At 39.4% G+C, this 19,707-nt stretch overlaps 1 protein-coding gene across 7 annotated transcripts in view; it reads right to left on the minus strand.

Moving 5' to 3' along the window:
• Nucleotides 1–19,707, minus strand: part of FBN1 (fibrillin 1) — a 217,648-nt gene that overhangs the window by 178,697 nt on the left and 19,244 nt on the right. For all 7 annotated transcript variants that reach the window (XM_048867767.2, XM_048867769.2, XM_048867766.2 and 4 more), the window contains exons 3-6: nucleotides 17,497–17,579; nucleotides 16,132–16,230; nucleotides 8,702–8,797; nucleotides 6,627–6,722 (exon numbers count right to left, since the gene is read on the minus strand). In XM_048867767.2, the coding sequence (XP_048723724.1) occupies nucleotides 6,627–6,722; nucleotides 8,702–8,797; nucleotides 16,132–16,230; nucleotides 17,497–17,579 (374 nt within the window). The remainder of the gene's footprint in view (nucleotides 1–6,626; nucleotides 6,723–8,701; nucleotides 8,798–16,131; nucleotides 16,231–17,496; nucleotides 17,580–19,707) is intronic.

Raw genomic sequence — 19,707 nt, forward strand, 5'->3', positions numbered from 1 at the left:
TCAAGTCCTTTCCCCACTCAGGAATTACCAGTGCCTAGTACAACTACCCCATCTGAAGTGTGTTATTGCTTACTCAAAATCCTTGCTACATTTGTTGCTTTAAATAACTCAGAGTTTTAAGCTGAATTTATCAACTTCAGGCCTAGAGATCCATTGATTATACTGTTGTGTATTTTAAAGCATCTTAAATTGGGTGAGTTAATTGTGTAATGTGGACTATTGTCCACAGGATTAAGCTACAACCTCCATTCCAGAAAAGAAAAACTCAAGTGGATTATCCATGTAGCTCACTCTCTTTCATGCACAAAAATACTCCAAAGCACTAGCTCATTTGGAAAGAAGAGCTGCAAACTGCGTTTTAAAATTGAAAATATTTTATAATACAGAGTTACAAAACTGTGTTCAAAATATTTTAAAGGAAAAAAAAAGTCACTCCAAGGCTGAGACTGAATCGACTGAATTTCAGCCTGGAGCAAATTTTCATAATTAAGTTATAAATAAGGGTCTACAATAGCAACAGTTATTACAGGCCTTCAACTACAGCTGTGTTAGAGTGTGCTGCTATAATACCATACATGCATTAACGTTACTGGGCTGCAGAAATTACATGTCTATGTCAACAGATGTGTTTCTTGGAAGCCAGCTACAAAAATCAAGTTTATTCAAATGTTTGCCAGCGACCATATGCTGCACCACTACTTTAAATGCGACGTAGGGCTTTGAGAACATACTTTTACTGCTATCTACACTTTGTTATTTACTTTCCATTTAGACTAAATACCAGAGACGGGGCACACTAAGGGGTGCAGTGTCCTTGCTGTAAAAACATATTCTACCAGTTGTAATATTTAGAAAGAAAAAAAATATGCATAGCACTAAGGCCTGGTTTGAGCACAGTTAGTGTTCGCACTCGCATAGAGGATTTCTGGGAAAGATAATTTTACATAGGGCATTCAATTTGGGAACTTTTAATAATGGCCAAACATAATTAAAAATCATGCAAAAATCCCTGCATGGAGATAGCAGTACAGGAATGACTCGGTATGCAGAAAAAGAATTCATTGGCTCATATTCAGAGTACAGAAAAAAAACACGATATATTTTAAATAATATTTGAACTACCTTGGGCCCAATCCTACTCCATTGAAGCCAATGCCAAAAAGCCAGTAAGCTGCAGGATTGGGCCCTTTATGTTGCCACAAGGACTTGAACAAATAAACAGGGCCGAATCATGTTCTAAGAGCTTCTACTATGTTTCTCCAAATGGGTCTAAGTAGCAAAAGCATGTTTTTCAGGTCATTTTTGCAGTGCAAGTACAGCAACCATGTACAGCATCAATTGTACATTATGTACAGTTCACCCTATTAAAGTACAATTATCTGACTGTAACAGGGGAGAGTGATACGTTCAGAAAATCGAGGGAGCTTTCAATGTAATTAGCAGGCAGTAGAGGGTCTGAACCTATTTTGGATTATAGGGGATTTCTGATCATTAAGTTTGTACTGTCTTTTCTGAACTGAACTTTTTTGTTCATAAAGTGCACGATTTGTTGTGATATTTTGAGTGGCAGAAGGAAATCTGATTTTTGGTTTATTAATCTATTATTTGGAATTTATTTTCATTAAGAACTTGATCCTGAGAGACTCAAATACGCTCAAAGTTAAGCATGTGCTTAAGGGCTTTGAGCACTTGGGCGCTTATCCAGCAAAGCACTTAAGCACATGCTTAACTGCAAGCACATGAGTCTCTTGGGTTTAAAGTTCAGCACATGTTGAAGTACTTCATTGGATCAGGGCCAGAGCACTCAGCACCTTGTAGGATGGAGCCCTAAAAGCTGAAATCCTTTCAACCAAGCTAGGCTCCATAAAATATTCTCCCGCCTAGTTAATACATCTTAAATCTGTCTTAAATTCTTTTAGGAAACTTTTCCAATTCCATTACCCTTTCATTGTTTAATTTATGCCATGTCCATCTTTCCAATACATATTATCACAAAGAAATACCAAGTCAGTTTTATTCATAATGATGCATCTGCATATACTTGGCACTACGCCCAGTAGGCTTCCCCTGCTCTGGAAAGGAGCCAAATACTGTACTCAACAGCTTAGGAGTTATCGATACAGGTATATGACTAATGCAATCATGCCATAGCCATCAAATAAATCAGTCTCTAAGAGAATATACGTCAGTGGTGGCATAACATACCCTCCCACAATGTGCTGAAGATCTCCAGCAAAGTAGTAAGTAAACAACATTCCTTTTGGCCTTGTTTATAGTATTTTATGTCAGGAAGGCTTCCACTGATCCATACAAAATGTAATTTGTATGCTCTAATCATCCAGGGCCAGATGCTGCCCCTTCCAAGTCAAAAGTACTCACGCCACAGATTTCGGCAGATCTCACTGCGCTATCATGTCAGCAGGATTTCTATTGTAATAGGCCCTTTGATTTGCTTGGCTCGGTGCTTGAAGGAGCTGGCCTCTGGGATGGGCTTGTAGATCTTCATTTAGCAAGCACATGGCCAGCATTTTATTCAGATAACAGCTTGTCTCAGGTTACATATATGGACCAAAATATATGTAACAGAAATTCTATTTAAAACAGCATAATATTAGGGGCAAGACCATGTTGCATACCTCGGGATCTAAAAAACAGACACAATCTTTGCTACAACAATAGAGCCTTTTCATAGTTTTCCACCTCAGATTATTAGGATGCTTCCAAACAATGTATTAATTGTTCAACAATACACTGTATAAGAATGCTATACACGGCAACATCATGTAGTAAGTAAGGGTTGCAGGATTCTTTGGCTTGTGACATACATGAACTAAAAGGCATGCCACAAACATGCTTTTTGACTGTAATGATTAATGTTTGTAGACAGAAGCACTGTATAATTTGGAGCCATAATACATGATCTAGACCATTGGCACAATCCAGAAGTCAAACCACAGCCACACATGTATGATGTGCAAGGCACATACTACAAAACCCGGCAACTCCATCTCCCATTCCGTTTAGCTAGAAATGGTCCTGTCAAACAAGAAAACTGGGTCTATTTTGCTCACTCCAAAATTGAGAAGTTTTAAAAGAATGCCGCCACATGTAGTTCTCATTTTACTCATGCTTAGATAAAGGTGCTTCCCCTTTGACATGTCAGGTTTGGTCGGAAGAAAATAGATACTGTTTTACTTTACACAATATGCATTTCACTGTAATCCACTCATTGGATCACATCCATCCATATACATCTAATAAGTCCTCCAGGGAGAGTCAAAAATCTACACCATGTTCCTGATGCGAGAGTGTGCATTTGGATCTCTGATTCAACTGACAGATGTGTAAAATCACATGCAGCCAGAGTGCCAGACAACTCCCTAACGACAACACAGGTGCAGATGGTGAACAAGGCAAGTTATTCCAGCTAAGGTCGGCATTAGCTTATACTCAAAACGCTCCCTTCAGAGTGGAGTTTTTCTGATGAGGTAGTCTGACTCAGGGATCTGGAACCCCGCCCTTTCTGGTGGACAGGAATATATTAGCTCAGTTAGGTACAGAGGCTGCAGGGATGAAATACATGCAGCATGTATGAAAGAAGTCAAACTTCAAAGATCCCCAGTGGGCCATATCATTTGGCCTCAGCTTTGCAATAATCATCACCAAGAACAATTAGGGTGTGTTAATCACCATTCTCTCTTTTTTCTGATAATTATGGAATCAAACACGTATGCTAAGAAAATGCCTGATGGAAAAGGCATACAGATTGAAGATACCAGGCCAGGCCCTGACCCATGCTGCGGCTGCTTTGCTCCAGTCCACTGGCACCAAGTAGTGTGGAGGTGGCTCAGTTGCCTGCCCAAGATTCCACAATGGCATAAAGGTTGGCTTAGCCAGCTCTCTGGCCCCTCTTTCATCCTTATATAGGGAGTGTGGCTGGGAATGTGGGGCATAGCCAGAACCCTGCTTGGCTCCAACAACCCCCACCTGGTGTAATGGTTTGCAAGCTGTTAATGCTAGACACACACTTGAGCAGCCGACCACTGCTCTAACACGTGCTGGGAATTAAACTGGCCCCTGGCAGCCCCAGGAGCAGGGGGCATAAAGGTGGCATACAGCCACCACTGTTCTCTCCCTCCTCAGATCCTGCACTGGGCGGAGCCTCACCAAAAGCAAAGCTTGATCTCAGTGGCTGCAGTAACAAGCTCTGTCTGCAAGGCTCTATGAATAGTCCCTGTCGAGTAATGTTCAGTACTCCTGAGTACAATGCAAACACTAAGACTATTTTATTTCCTTCAGATTTAGAAATCTTTAATCTCAGATCCTTTAGCGCTTTTTGACTCCTCACACTCCTCCCCACCTCACAGACTTGAACGGCACCTATAATCTGTACCATCCCCACATGACATACAGGGCCAGTTTATCCAAGTAATTGCAGGAACTGCCCATTGCACAAGCACAGATCAGGACCTGTGCAAACCCTATTTGTGCACATTAAGTTTGAAAATCTAGACCACAATGGTAATGGTCAAATGCAGAGGTGGTAAGTAAGATGCTGTGGGTTATATGTCAAGAAGCAGCTAAACATGGTTGTACAGCCATCTATGGAGTTTACAGTGGCACATAATTAACACTCTGAGGAGCTGGAAGAAGGCATAAGAAAGTGTAAATTAGAGAAGGGCACTCCTTCTTTAGCCTACATATTCATATATCTTCCAGCTGTTAGTCGTTTTTCTTGCTACACTTGTGTCTTATAGACTCTTGGCCATCTGCACCAACCTAGATTCCTTCACACTCAGTGGGTCAAATTCAGATTTGATGTGCAAGGGGATTCAAGTTACACCTCTAAGCTCGGGTAGAATTTAAGCTCGTGTAGTGTACATGCAGAGGGTGCCATGGGAAAATGCAAGATGCATACATTGTAGACTCCCCACAGAATCAGACACTATAGCTTCTTTAATATCAGTATCATTCTCCCTAAAAAAAACCTCCAGAAATCTCCAGTTTAAAATATTGATGGCAAAAAACCAAACAGAGGATTTATATGGTGCACCCCACAGTGTGCAGAAATATTTCACCAGCAGCTTTGATCATAAGAGCAAAACCATACCCAAGTGAACTGTATGCAAGACTTTTCTTAATGCCAATTGTAGTTCTCTCTCTCCCCCTAAGCAAAGTAGGAAATACCTACTACTTCCCACCTCGTAACCAAAGACAGAATAAACAACCATATATTTTGCCGCCTCTAATACACAGCTGCTTTAGCCTTTAGGTAACCACCTATTCTGCCTGTATAGGAGAGCCAGCCACAATTCAAGGGCCCAAACTTGAAGGTTCAAACACCCAGAACATTCATTGATGTCTAGGGGAGTTTTGGATGATCAATATCTCTCAGGGTCAGGCCCAAAACGAGCTCTGTAATACCTATAATACGTGTTTCTTTAATATTATCGAGCATATAATAACTTCTAACTTATGGGTGATCTAGATGAATTTTCAAAAGCAGCAAATTAATAGACCATTTAATCAAATTTAAACAAACGTTATTTTCAAGACTACAAAGAGTTCAACATGAGGATTACAATAAAACAATGATGCCTGGCCTCTGTCTCCAGTGAGCCATTAAACTGATTTAATTTCCTTGAAACAACCCAGTATAGCAGATAAGGCAGTTGGTATGGCTGTGTTTTCCTCTGAAACAGCTGTGTTTGTTGCTATGGATATTCTTAAGCAAAAAGTTTCAAATCGGTAACAACAAATTCATATAAGATGTAAAGAACTGAGTAAATCTTGCCAAGAAACAAAGCATAAAAAGAGTCAGGATGCTGCTTATCATCGTTAAATACATCAGTGTGATTGATCTGAAAATAACAGAGCTATTCTCAAAATTTAAACACAGAGCTAACGCTTATGTAAAAATATGTCTTGATGCTTTCATTTGACAGCTCTTGGATCTAGATGTTTTCATGAGCATCACAAATGGAACAAAACATATGCCTTAATTAATTTCATATGTCTTTTGTTCTGGGTCCTATTTTTAAAATCAAACTTACATATTTCTATAACACTGAATATTTATTTTCTAAAGTTAAAATAAGTCTCATTCAGTTGTGGGGGGAAATGTGACATCTCTACATCCCCTGCAACAGTAATTAAGTGGGGAGCTTTGCAACAGAAAAATAAAATAAGACTTGCAAAAATCTATCATTGGGCTGCATAAGGACTATAGGACCATGCCATTAACCAGGTACATAGAATGGAAAGTTAAGAAAATAAGAGATTGAACTGTTAGTCCTATACAAAAGGTAAGGATTCCATCCATCAATAGATCATCCATCCTCAGAGATTACATCCATAAACTAGTCTTATTCCATAATTTTGCATGAATGCATATATAAAACCTTCACAATTCTCTCGGACTGAAGTTTTGCTTTCAATAAAGAATTTGCATACTATTCTTCAAGAAGAATCTTATTTACATTAATCATTGTCAATAATAAAATTCTACAGTCTAAGTTGTGTCACATCATCAGTATTCTCAATTTACAATTATAATAAATAACCATTAAACCAGTTTCACTAGAATGCGAACACATACACCAGTGTTCGTGATCTAGAGCACATACCTCTTTCACACTGAGGTCCAGTGAAGCCATATGTACAAGCACATCGGTTTGGAGCCACACATCTCCCTCCATTAAGGCACCCATTTTCACAGACAGCTGCAAGTGAAGGGGAGCAAAAAATAATCTTAATTGACATACTTTCATAATAGACATTTTACCAGCTTCGGGAAAAATGGTGAAAACAGGGACTCTAATGAGAATGGATATTTTACTTTAATTTAGATAAAAAGTAATTGAAAAATAGATCCTGTAAGTCTAAATTTCAGTTTTTACACAACTTCACAGACTAAACTGATTGAAGAATATTAATTTTTCCAAGGGCATATATTGCAAACACCTTAAAAATCAAAATCCCTCTGGGCTTCTGGTGTTTCCCCTGTATGGTACAGTCTAATTGTGCTAGTTTCAAACATCCCTTTACATTCGGCATTAATTTAAGTAACGTTTAATTACTAGAGAGTAAACAGATTAGGGCTGGGAAAACACATTATCTCCAAATCCTCCAAGTTCTGTCCATGCCTTTGTATAGTCCAGGAACAAATTAACAGACTGATTTGTTCACTCAGACCTATCAGAAATATGATTAAATGTCCCAGGGTTTCTTGTCGACAACCAGTAAATCATGGTATCAGACAGGATAGTCAAAAAAAGATATCAGCTATTCATGTTTCATTGTTTGGATCCAAACAGAGGAACACCAGGTCTTGCAGCCTCATATGACATGTCATGAGATATAGAACCCACTTCTCCTGACATGAAAGTCCAAAAGCATAGTTCCAGTTGTCAAAGATAATTCAGTAAATGTAATATTCACATGAAACAAACCTACTGGATTTTACCAGTACCAATTTTCGCAGTACCAATTGAAAAGGCAACTGATCTCTTCCAAATGGAGCAGCCCCACAGGGTTTGCTCTCTGAGGTGACTCTGTTTAAGCAATATCTGTCTTAGTGACCCTGACTCTACTGAAGGAAACCATCTATAAACACACTTTGCAAGACCGTCTTCCCTTACCTACTTGCTATTTCACATCCAAACCACACACATTGATTACACTAACTCATTCATAACAAAGTTCTCCCTCCCCTTCAAATTCCTATGATGAAATTCTGGCCCCACTAGTTCTTACCCAAGGAAGAAATGTTTTTGTCTGTATTTGAATAAATTTTCTTTGTAGGACTAAAGCAACATGACAGCACTGGATTCAAAAGTGATCTTTGAGTTTATTAGAACTGTTGCAGCCCTGATGGGAAAGACACAATTAGCATCAGCCTTTGGTACTCTTCAAACAGTGGAGTCTGAAATGCTGGTGGAGACTCTCCCACGACTGCAATGTTCCTGGTTGTTACAGAGGAGAAGAGGTGGGTTTATACAGGATCTCACTAAACCTAGCAAATATCCTGTCTAAAAGAAGAAAAGGACTCTTGTCATCCATTACCGAGATCTCACATAGGGCTGCCTAGATCAATTATGCACTTCTTTAACAGAGCAGCACTTACATTAAAGGCATTCCCACTTATTTGTATTGCCTAGTTAGTATAGCTCCAGTCTGAACACAACAGCTAAGAAGAGACATGTAATTCAATGCAAAATATGTTGGTCAAGGAGAGTAACTATGTCAAGCAACCTTAACTAATGCCAAAATGAACAATCTGGTTATCAGGTACACTACGTAATTTTATATTTAAAAATACACATATTACATAAAGTTACTATATTAAAAAAATCCTTGAGAAACTCTACTGTATGGAAACTGAATCCCCTGATAATACTGAAATTTAGGGCCTACTGCTGCAATGTGTAAACCCCTGGAGGCCAATGCGAATTTTGCTAGCGTAAGGATCAGGTTATATCCAATTATTATGAATTTATTTGATGTTTATTTTAATAGTTCTGATCAGAAAGAATTCACTTGGCACTTAATTCAAAGTCACGTGTGTTCCTGTAAAATTCCACTGTAATTCACCAAGAGCGAGTCCAGTGTAAGCAGAGAGTTAGATTTGAATTGTGACTGATCAGTCTCTCTCAATATTGTGTACCTTTACAGTCTACATATGTAAATATTGGTTACTTACGCTGTCCACAATGTGTTCCTGTATATCCTTTCTGGCAGAGACAATGGTCATCACTGCAGCTACCTCCATTCATACACCTGATGTTGCAGTGTTGTACTTGAAAGAAAAATAATAATTTTTCACAAGTTAGCAAAATAGTCAGGAATAGCTAAATGGCTCAATGATTATTTTAGGGTTTCATTCTGTGAAGAGCTGAGCATCAAGGGCGTCATTAGAAATAGAGGGTGCTTAGCATCCTTTAGGATTAGGTCTCTGGTATGTAGAAAGTGGAAGAGAAAACAATATTAAGTTTCAGTATTAAGGGACTCAAAACACTGCCAGAAACAAACGAGGGTACAATCTCCAGCTCCTATTCATTGAACTAACTAGAATTTCACACACAAGTGAGGGCTACAGGATACAGCCCCAGTTTACAGTGGTGAAACTAGGCCAGCAGAAAAGGGAAAGCAAAGATGTTGGCAGACACTACCAGGCAGTAGCATCAGTGCTTAGCATCAGTGCAATGGAGGAACAGGCTCATGTGGGGAGCCAGCAAGACCCCTGCTCCTGTTAACACATGCAGACCAGGAAGGGGACCTGCAACATTAGGCCCTCTAGTGGGAGAAGGTGGAACTGCAGTGCAAATTCTCTGACTTGTCGATGTAGGGTCTTTACATCACCAGACAAAGGTGCTGATGGTTGATGTGCTGGGGGGTGTGGTGTGGAGGAGCAGTTTAGGGCAGCAGTGCTCCCCAAGGCCAGAGAAGGGGGAAGTGCTCCCCCATCTGTTAACAAAGGAAGGGTAGCTGTATTTCATGCTCCCCGAAACCTACGCATTTGCCGTTTACAAATGGTTAACATGCAATCTACCTCTTATGCCAATAAAGCTGAAAAGCCAGCACTACGCTTTTCTGATAATAAGGACAAATATGTTATTCAACTAAGATGTCAGGAACCACTTAAATATCAGGCACTTCATTTGCATGGAAGCGGAGAGACCTTGTGATTTCATTCTCCTCACAGTTCCCACTGTCTAATAGATTCCAATTGAGGCAGACATTCTGCATATGTAGCCAGGAAATGGTTTCCTTCTTAACAGGAACCACATGAAAGGCTCCTCCCCAGATAGGATTACTGTCAGATTAACGTTTTGGTAGATTGGCACAGAGCACAGGATACCTACTACGTTGTCTGAAATGCTCAGAAGGACTGAGGAAAAGAGACTGCGCAAGCAACCACTGCATGTTACTGACAGATGGCAAATCACCACTGAAAGTTTGCTGCAGCAAAGCTCCTTAGACCCCTTGGCAATTTAAGCTCCACAAAGATGCAAGTGAGATGGTTGTTGGGTTTTTGTTGTTTTTAAGGAGAAATAATACTTGTAGCTATTGTTGCCACTGGTACATACTACCACTCTATAATAGATCCATCAATATAAACACAGACTGTTAATGTTTAAATTGAATGAGGTTAAAACTAGAATTTATATTTCCCATGTTTCTAATAGTTGTGATACATCTTTGCTTTGCTATGGAAGTACTTTAAGCAACAAAAATAGTAACAACATTCCTCAACAAAAAGTGAAAATATCTGAAAATATTCAGAGTAAGTGTCTAAGTGAAGGTTTTTGGACAGCATCCTAAGTAGGTCAGAAAAAGGTGTATAGTTACTTTAAAATGTGTAGTTCAACTTAGCTTTATACAATCTTAGAAAAACAGAGGGGATTAGAAAAAGCATAGGAAATGATATCATCTGTCAAGCAGGGTAGGAACTTAAAAACCACAAACTGATTTCAATTAGAGCAAACCAAGCCAAAAGCTAATTTACATTCCCACATGAGTACCAAAGCCATTTAAATACTTTGAACTACATCTGAGATAAAAAGGTTAACAGTAGCTTAACTGCTAAGTTTTATATTATTTGTTCAAGTTGAAAGCAAAATGATATTTCCCCATTTTGGGAAAAGGGATGGTTTTACATAGAATTCTGAAAAAAAATAGTTTCCATCATTTGTCTTACTTCTCAAAGGCACTCTTCCAAAGTAAAATATTCCTCTCTACTTTTTAATGCATGGGAGTTTGGTGGTACATACAGTCATCATTACTAAAATGGCCCATTCAAGTCAGTGAGCTGTCTCCCCTAGTGCTATACAGCAGAACCAGTTACATACAACAGGGAATCTAAACACTGACTTTGGATCCTCTTTTGACAATTTTTGGAAACACCAGTAAGAAACCATACTGAATATTCTAAAACATTAACCTTCCAAAGATGTATAGAAACACATGCATAGCCTGTCCAGAGTTCTGGTCTATGATTGAAATTTTGAAAACCAGCATACTAATAAAGAGCCAGACACTCCCCTTGGTTACACCAGCAATTTCTTCATGTTCAGCTGTGTTATTCTAGCTGGGAGCGAAGAATCTGGCCCCAAAATTGCAGAATCAAAAAAAAAAATACAGGAATTACATGGGACTGGTGAGCTAGTACACATGGCTTTGCCATGTCTTAGATTGCACAGGAGATGGTTAAAAAACCCAAAATGGTTGTTCTTTCAGGCCCAATTCTGAAAATCAATCCATTTACACTCAGAGCTGCCATGGACTTCAAACAGGAGTAGCTGCAGGAAAAGGGCCTTATAAATCTGCAGATTGCGCTGACAATTAACACTCAAAACAATGCATACGTAATCTTAAAATTGCTACACAAATGGAAAAAATGGGCAGCACATTCAAAAGTAACAAATCCTGAAGTTCTAACTAAATTTTCAGTGAATACGAATAAGAATTTCAGGATTTGGCTTCACACTGAGTTTCCATAGCATATCATCATACCAATATAGCTCATGACACATTCAAAAGATGTTTAAGCAGTAACAAGATAACACGCATTGTCCAGTCAATGATTCCAAGCAGGGAAACATAAAGGTCTTCAGTTTTGATGTTAAGAATAAAAGCAGCAGTAGGATCAATATCTCTGGAAAGGGGCACTTTGTAGGATCAAGTACAGGGATTTCAGTAAAAATATTAGTGGTTATTTTTATAGAATTCCGTGACAAGAAAGAACATTTCCATTCTAGCCCAGGTATTGTATAGAAGAGTTCCAAACAGCAGCTGTAAATGTGAAATGAGACCTTCATGGCAACCCAAATGCAAAAGACGTGTACATCCTAAGCATGCTTTTTTTGCGGCGTGACTGACTCAGAAGACTAGAGTTAGGCGGTGGACACTAAACCCACTGATCATGAAAGAAGGTGCACTCTACCTCGCTGCATGCATGGTAGGAAAGTTGTGATGGCCCCAAAAGCCTTCGAAACATTAAAAATTTAAGATGATATAGCGTCTTCCTGATGGCAGGAAAAAGAAGAAAGGCATGAGCTTTGGGAGGTTCTGTTTGGTTTGAACAAGGACCTGGAGTCAGAGTCCTGACCCAAAGTCCACTGAAGTCAATAGAATTCTTTCTGCTTGCCTTGCATTTTTAAATTACATTTTAGTCAGGGCTTTTGTGGGATGGTTGCGATAATGTCTATGGACTGACCCATGACCTCAGACAATCTCAAACACCTACAGACCTGCTGACTGACTGGAAACATTTCTGAATCGGAGAATTCTCCAAGCCCAAAATTACGCAAAAGGAGGAAGTTCTTCCATTTACAGAAAGGTGACAATTAAATCCCATTGGGTGATGTCACTGACCTCAGAATCCCCCATTCCAATTCACCAAGAGATCCTGAGGAGATGTTCCAAGAGGGAGGAACCAGGCAGGTCAACATCTTAAAATACCAAAGAAAAGCCTTTGCTTGTTAGCTTGCTTGACTGCAATGGCTGCTGCCATTAGCTGCTGGCCTCGAGACATGAATGCCACTATGACTGACCAAGAAGCCAGTGTTTCCTACGTCTTCCTAGCTAGCCACCAAGGGGCAGGAGTCCAGCAGCACGAAACACTGGAGATTTGACATTTACAAGGAAGGAACCTCTAGTAAGTCAGCAAGTCTGTTGAAATTAAAACATCTAAGCCAAGAAAACCACCAGCTAATCTTTTCAACCATGTACCAGCTTCCTAAAGCTGAACTAAACCAAAAAAGAATTGGGACAACCCCAACCATCCTGCATAAATAGCAACCTTTTTGGTTTGCTTTTCTTTTCCAGTCTTCTTAGTAGAGTAATTATTTGAGCAGGCTGCCTTAACTGGCACCAGAGCATTAACTTCAGCTTGGGAGCTCCCTGTATCAGCTGTGTGACTAGGACATGAATGTATCCACTGAGATTGAGAATGCTTGCTATTTAGGGGACTGATAATAATTTGGGAAGGCAGCAGTCTTGTTTATGTAGAGCTCAGAGAGAACTGTTGGTTTATTTGATATGATTTAATCAACATGATCATTAGATTAATTTGATATTAACCTCCTTCCTTTAAATTTTATTTGTTTGTACTTATTTTATGTTTTTGCATAGTTTAGTTCAGTTAATAAAATTTATACACGTGGAAACCTGTGTGGTTCACACATTTCTTCCACAGACATCAAACCTGACCTGAAGAGTCCTGAGGTAAATAAGAGTAACTCTAAGACCCACCAAATGGTAATCCACAGGACTGCTCTATAGTCCTCCCATAAGTGGGGCCCAAACACTGTTAGCTTTTGAAGGAAAGTTGACTTCTGTAAATACAATTTCTTTCAATAAGCAACTTAGGTTCCAGAACTTTTGAGGGCCCGGGGTGCATGATTCCAACTGATCAACATCAAGGCTGATCAATTCCCCATACTGTACACCCTATCCCACCCCCACAGGATGTATTATGGATGGAACATCAGTCTTAACTTTGAATTTTCACTCCTCCTTAGGTCTGTCACAACCTTATATATTGTTGAATCAAACTCATGTTGTGAACCAATAATTTTTTTTTGCCCATATTAATAATGGCACTTTAAGGGCTAGCTTGTGCATTCATTACTTAGGTTGGTGAGTACTGACTCATACAAGATGTCTCACTGAAGTCAACAAAACCACTCATATGAGTGAGTACTCACCAGTGGTAAGGTTTGCACTATCCAACCCTACCCTGTGAGAAGTCAATGTTTAAAATACAACATGCTTGACACTGCTTGTTTCCTTTTGTATGTCTCTCAGGTGGGACAGTGAAAACCAACGAAGTTTGTTTCACTGTTCTTTATATGGTTAAGTTTCAGCTTCTTAATCTGCAGTATTTGGGTTTCAAAAATTGCAGGGCACAGACAATGGTTTAAAAACAATTGTTTTAAATCAGAATTTATATTTATTAGCATCATTTGAAGAACATTTCCATTTGTCTTTGCTTTTATAAAAGCTTGTTTTGACAAAATTTTAATCTGGAGCCAGATTTCAGTTGACAATATCCCTTTAATGTTAAACAGGTTTTTTAATGTCACATTTCCTTTGTTTCTTAATGGCAGCTCCAAGCTATTGTGGTCTATTGTCTATTCATGGAATCTGTCTATGATGCCAACTGTGCTAACCATTCACACAAAGTCTACTTTCTTGTGCAGTTGAAGTGCTTGGTGATAAAAATTACTACATAAAAGCTCATCTAGGCAGTAGCCTGTATTCTAATTAACATAACTCAGTCACTTTTTATTTTAAACGCTGGTTTGCTTTACTGATTAAAAACAGTGTGACCTCCAAAAGTGTGCCTAAAACTACTGTCCCATTTAAACAAGTTCTGAGTGATTTTTTTTAAACACAAACTGCATGTAAAGTTAGTGTTTTATAATGTATATAGGAAATCCACAATGTTAAAACAGCCAAAATCTAAGTAACAGTATAAGGGAAAAATTGTCAGCACTGATTAAAAACAGTGATTAGTATAATACCCTAAGATATAACAGGAAATCACTTGACAACAGAACAGTATTGGTCCTAACTGTTACTTTACTCAAAACTGCAGCAGAATCTCCAGCCTCCTTTAGCCATGCATGGAACTCCCATGAAAGCCATTGGGAGTTTGTGCTGAAATAAATGACAGGACAGAGCAGAAAAAAAAATACTAGGTCAAATCCAAGTCTTTACTCATAATTTTTTAATTCATGACTCAGAAGAAACTTCCACTGAAGTCAATGTTGCCCAAGTAAGGGCGGAGCAAGTGCCAAGGGCCAGATCGTGCCTGGCTCTTACACAGATGTAGGAACATAAAACAGACTCAAAGACGACTTCCTTGGTGCATCTCAAAGGGGGCCAATGCACATAGTTAGGGCAGTACCATGCACCCTATGCAGGGAGGCAGTAGCAAGCACATTCCCCCTGAGCAATGGGCACCTCAAAAGAAAAATTCTTCCTCCTTGAGGTAGAATTCCTCCCAGAGCTCTTCTGGGACTGTGTGGCACCAGACCATCCCTCAGGGCTCTACCTGCTAGGAATGACAGAATCCAAAATAAGGACTTGGGAGCTTGATCCATTAAGAACAACATTTGCTATTATAATACGTCCCTCACTCACATTCCACATTTTCTTTTACTGCTACTATGTGAAAAAAAATGTTAAAACCACAGACAGAAATGCTCAGCTAATATTAAAGCTCTTACACCTCTAAAAACAAAAGGAAAGAAGAGGTGCCAACCTGAAAACCCCCACTGAGGATCCTGAAGAGATATCCACAAAGTGGAGACTCAATGTATTGTAACACAAACAGGCAAGATAATATTGCAGACCTCAGTCAGACACAGCTCCCTTTGACTTCGGGTTTAGACACTCGTGACAACCATGTAACTTTTACCTGAATATGGTCTTCAGGATCAGCCCCAGAAGGTGGACACCGAGCCTGACTGCTGATTGCATTTAAATGGAAATGGCCACATTCTGTTTTCTGTTACACCTGGTTAATCCCTCTGAAATCAGTAGGATTACCCAGCTAAATAAGAACAGAATCTGGCCCACCAATGCCCCATATGACTTCACTGGGGTTATATAAGTGAGTAGAATTTGGCCCATTGTCTGCAATGACGTGTCTATCATGATGCATTTTGTGCTGCTGATGTGTGCAAGTCTAGTGTCTAGCAGAGAAGATAGGTTTCAGAGGGGTAGCCGTGTTAGTCTGTATCAGCAAAAACGAGGAGTCCTTGTGGCACCTTAGAGACTAACAAATCTATTTGGGGATAAGCTTTCATGGGCTATGACCCACTTCATCATTTTTAGTAGAGAAGAGGAATTTTCCAGAAAGTAAAAAATGTTGGAATTAGTGTGACTACTGGCAAGCCAATATGGTTTCTAATACAACTAATTTGGTTTTAATTTGGCAAAAAGGAGTATCTTCCATAGCTAGCTTCTGAGTCATTGTTCAGTTTTCATCACAGGGGACTAGGCCTTCTTGGCTGTGGTAAGCAATTCTAGTGATTCAGAGGTTAGTTGTCTGAAACATTATTGACTGCTGATAGCTTGATCGACTGCAAACAGGAACAGAAGGTACAGCAAAATACTTACTTGACTTTGAACCACAGGAAGGTGCTATCTGGCCATTTGGACATGTGCACATGTTCGGTCTTGAACAAAATCCATCCCCACAGGAATGTCTGCAAATTGCTATAAATAAAATAAGAGAGGCTTTAAAATATGTTTTTTAAAAAAGCCATAAAAACACAAAAGGCACCTGATTCACAACACAAATAGAGTAGAATTACTAAAATATCTACAGAGACAAGGTGGGTGAGGTAATATCTTTAATTGGACCAACCTGGACACCCATAGCTCGCAGAGAAACATGCAGGTCACACCTCTAACTCCAGAAGCCTGCCTATGGCACAAGAACCCCGCCCTGGCTTCTGCCCACTTTGGTTACTATTTGCAGGGTGACCCCAACACACTCCCAGTCCCAATTTTCCCCAAAACCATCTGCCCTGAAGTGTCCAGCCCTCTCCTTATGCAATAGATGATATTCTCTCACTCACCTTTTCTCTCTAATATCCTAGGACGAACACAGTTACAACAACACTGCAAACAAAATCTCGGCACACAGAAGGCAGATTCTGTGGTGGGAACAGAGAGCAAAGGGGGCCAGTCCCATTATTTGTAGCGGACAGCCAGACTCTTGCTCCCTGAGAACAAGGCACGGTCAGGCATTAGAACCACCTGTAGTACTAGGTGCCCAAAAGGGGACACGCCTTAGGAGCCATGTGACCATGGTGTTGCCTACTGCATCACTAGTGAAGAATGGGGCTGATGGGAGTGCAGGCCTGCACCAGAGATGTACACAGCAATGTAGTTGTCACCTCAGATATTACTCTCCCGGTCTCTGTCATCCACAGTCAAAACACCTCTGACAGCTGTTGCTGGTATGACACACTTTTACACAAATATACACATACAGAAACCTATAGTTGTAGATATATTTTATACCCCCTACGTATATTTCAGGACTAAAGTATAAAGAGGTCCAGCACTTACACATAGCATAAATTCCTTTGCCATGTGGTGTTGTCTCCCTCCTAGATTATGAAAAAGCATTTGTGTTTAAATGGGGAAACAAAGGAACGGATTCCATAGCTCCTAACTCCTGAAGTGCGTGAACATCGCTTGGTTTAGGGGATTTACCACAAACTCAAGAGGAACATATCTGTGGGACTCCCTTGTCCAAATATTTCCAATACATGAACTATATACATGCTGTACTGTAGCTCAGAGGGGGTTTTATATTATCTTGCATACGTTAAAATAGTAAATAAATGCAGTATGGCAGGTACTGAACTGATACCAGCAATAAATTCAGTTCTGCACAGTCAAGACAAACACGCACACAATGCAATGAGAAAAGATAAATCTTGGCCATAATGTTCAATGACAGTAACTTACGGACTATGCACTGATTTCCACCAGGTAGCGTTTTCCATCCAGGGCAACAGTAGGCATTGTAACGTGATCCACACACATTGGGTCTAGAAGAAAAATTGGTTCTTGTTTTTCTCCCAAATACATTTTAATAACCAAGATTTGAAAATGTCAAAAATAAAATCAGTGCAGTACACATTATGGGAATCGGCTCTCAGGATAAATGTTGCTAGTGGTCTATGCCTATTTAACAGGAAGTATTTATACTAGTTATTGGCTTTAGGGATGCCTACCCTCTTGTGATGCCAAAGATTACATTGCAAACATGTGAAATTAATTAATATAATTAAAACTACTCAAAGCAAAAGAAAAAACGTAACAGATCCGGTAACTCAGATGCTACTGAGTATTTATGTGGACACTGTTAATTTAACTTAGGAAACAGAACAACATATACAGGGTTCAACCCTACATTCCTCATGCCAGCAGAACTCCCACTGAAATAAGGAGTGAGCGATCAAGCCTACAATCACTGAGTAAAGAGGAAGTCTAGCACGCTCAGAATGACTCCTGACTCCTTGCAGCTTCATGTACTTTTCGATATTCTTTTCCAGCTCTAACATGCTATACTACTCCTATTTTGACCAGGATAACAGGAATGCGAACTATTACATTAGACAAAATTAGAAAGCCAATGCATGTAAATATGTATATAGTAAAAATGTGTCGTTAGCAAAAAAAATTAAAATGTGTGTGCTCTAGTGAGCTGAAGTGCCTGTGAACTAAATACTAAAGCACCTGGTATACTCAGAACCTATTATTGCTACTCAACTCTTAGATATAGGAACCAGTGGGGTCAATCCTTCAAACTCATACTTCCAAGCAGTAATACCTTTAAGTGAGTGGTAGATAAGTTTTGCAGTAGAAGTTTGCAGGATTGGGCCCTGCAGTGTCATATTTCTAAGTCAGTGAAAATACACAAGTTGAAACCACCATTCTGTGCCTCTCTCGGATCAAATCTTCATTTTACTCCCATGTGTAGTCCCACTCAATGGAACGCCTCCTGTAAGGAAGACTAACATGATATAGCTCCAAATGCAAGAAAATAGATCTTCCTTTTCTTTTATGTACCATAACCTTACTAGGGGACAGATCCTACAACCCTTACTCAGGCAACGCAGCTGGAGTAAAGTATGCCAAAATCTAGACCTTGGTAAATATGGGTTCCTTCGTATACACTCTAACATACAGACAGATTAAATGCTTGTTTTTATTTTTAGGACATCGTTTGACCTTGTTTAGATTTTTTTTATTATGAAATATAGATACAGAAAGTTCTTCAGCCATAGTATTACCATGTCTAAGTAAACATCTGCCCTGCATGGTGAGACAACTCAAGCACAGATTTCCAAATTTCTTTGATATTTATAAACATTTGTGTGTATGTCCCAGTAATATTACTGCCTTATATTTACCTAGTGATATGCATTATTAATAGAATCTTATGTATTATTATTTCACCAGCTTCAATGGCATCACTCTGGTGATTAAGGACCTAACCCAAAGCCCAATGCAGTCTATGGCAACACTCTCATCAACTTCAGTACGTTTGGGGTCAATGGCTCCATGCTCAGCAAGGTAAGTACGGGCTGTATAATTGGGCCCCGTTTCTCAGAACATCTCACTGCCCTTTTTTCTAACTGCTTTTACAGGTTTTAAAACTCCCCACTCATATATTTTCAACATACTAAATTGTAATTGTTTCAGCTACATTCTCCAGGACTACAACCATGTCACTTCCTAGGAGTTCCCCTCTCATCAAATCAAAACTGCTCCAGTATCTCATGCCAAAGCAAGACTGGGAACCAGGCAAGTGAGATTTCCTTTCACCTTCTCCTGTCTGAAGAAATAATGGAACTTATTAATACAGACTGGGTGGCATTGTTGGTACCTGTTACAGCTGGAAACATAAATTGACAGTATCCAGGTTTGGTTGGTGATAACCTCTAAGCATAAGGCCACAAGACAACAGTTACACACTGGGCCAAATTTTGATCTCAGTTACACCAATTAGAGCAGTGTAAATCCAGAGTAAGTAGATGGTCTTGTGGTTAAGACACAGGTTAAGAGTCAGGAATAAAGCTAGACAGAAACTGGAACTCCTGTTCCATGGGAAATTGTGAAATGTAAAAATTAATAATGAAAAATAAATCCAAAATGGGACCTGGGGAGCTA

Source organism: Caretta caretta, chromosome 10 (genome assembly GCF_965140235.1).
Source record: "Caretta caretta isolate rCarCar2 chromosome 10, rCarCar1.hap1, whole genome shotgun sequence".
NCBI lineage: Eukaryota > Metazoa > Chordata > Testudines > Cheloniidae > Caretta > Caretta caretta.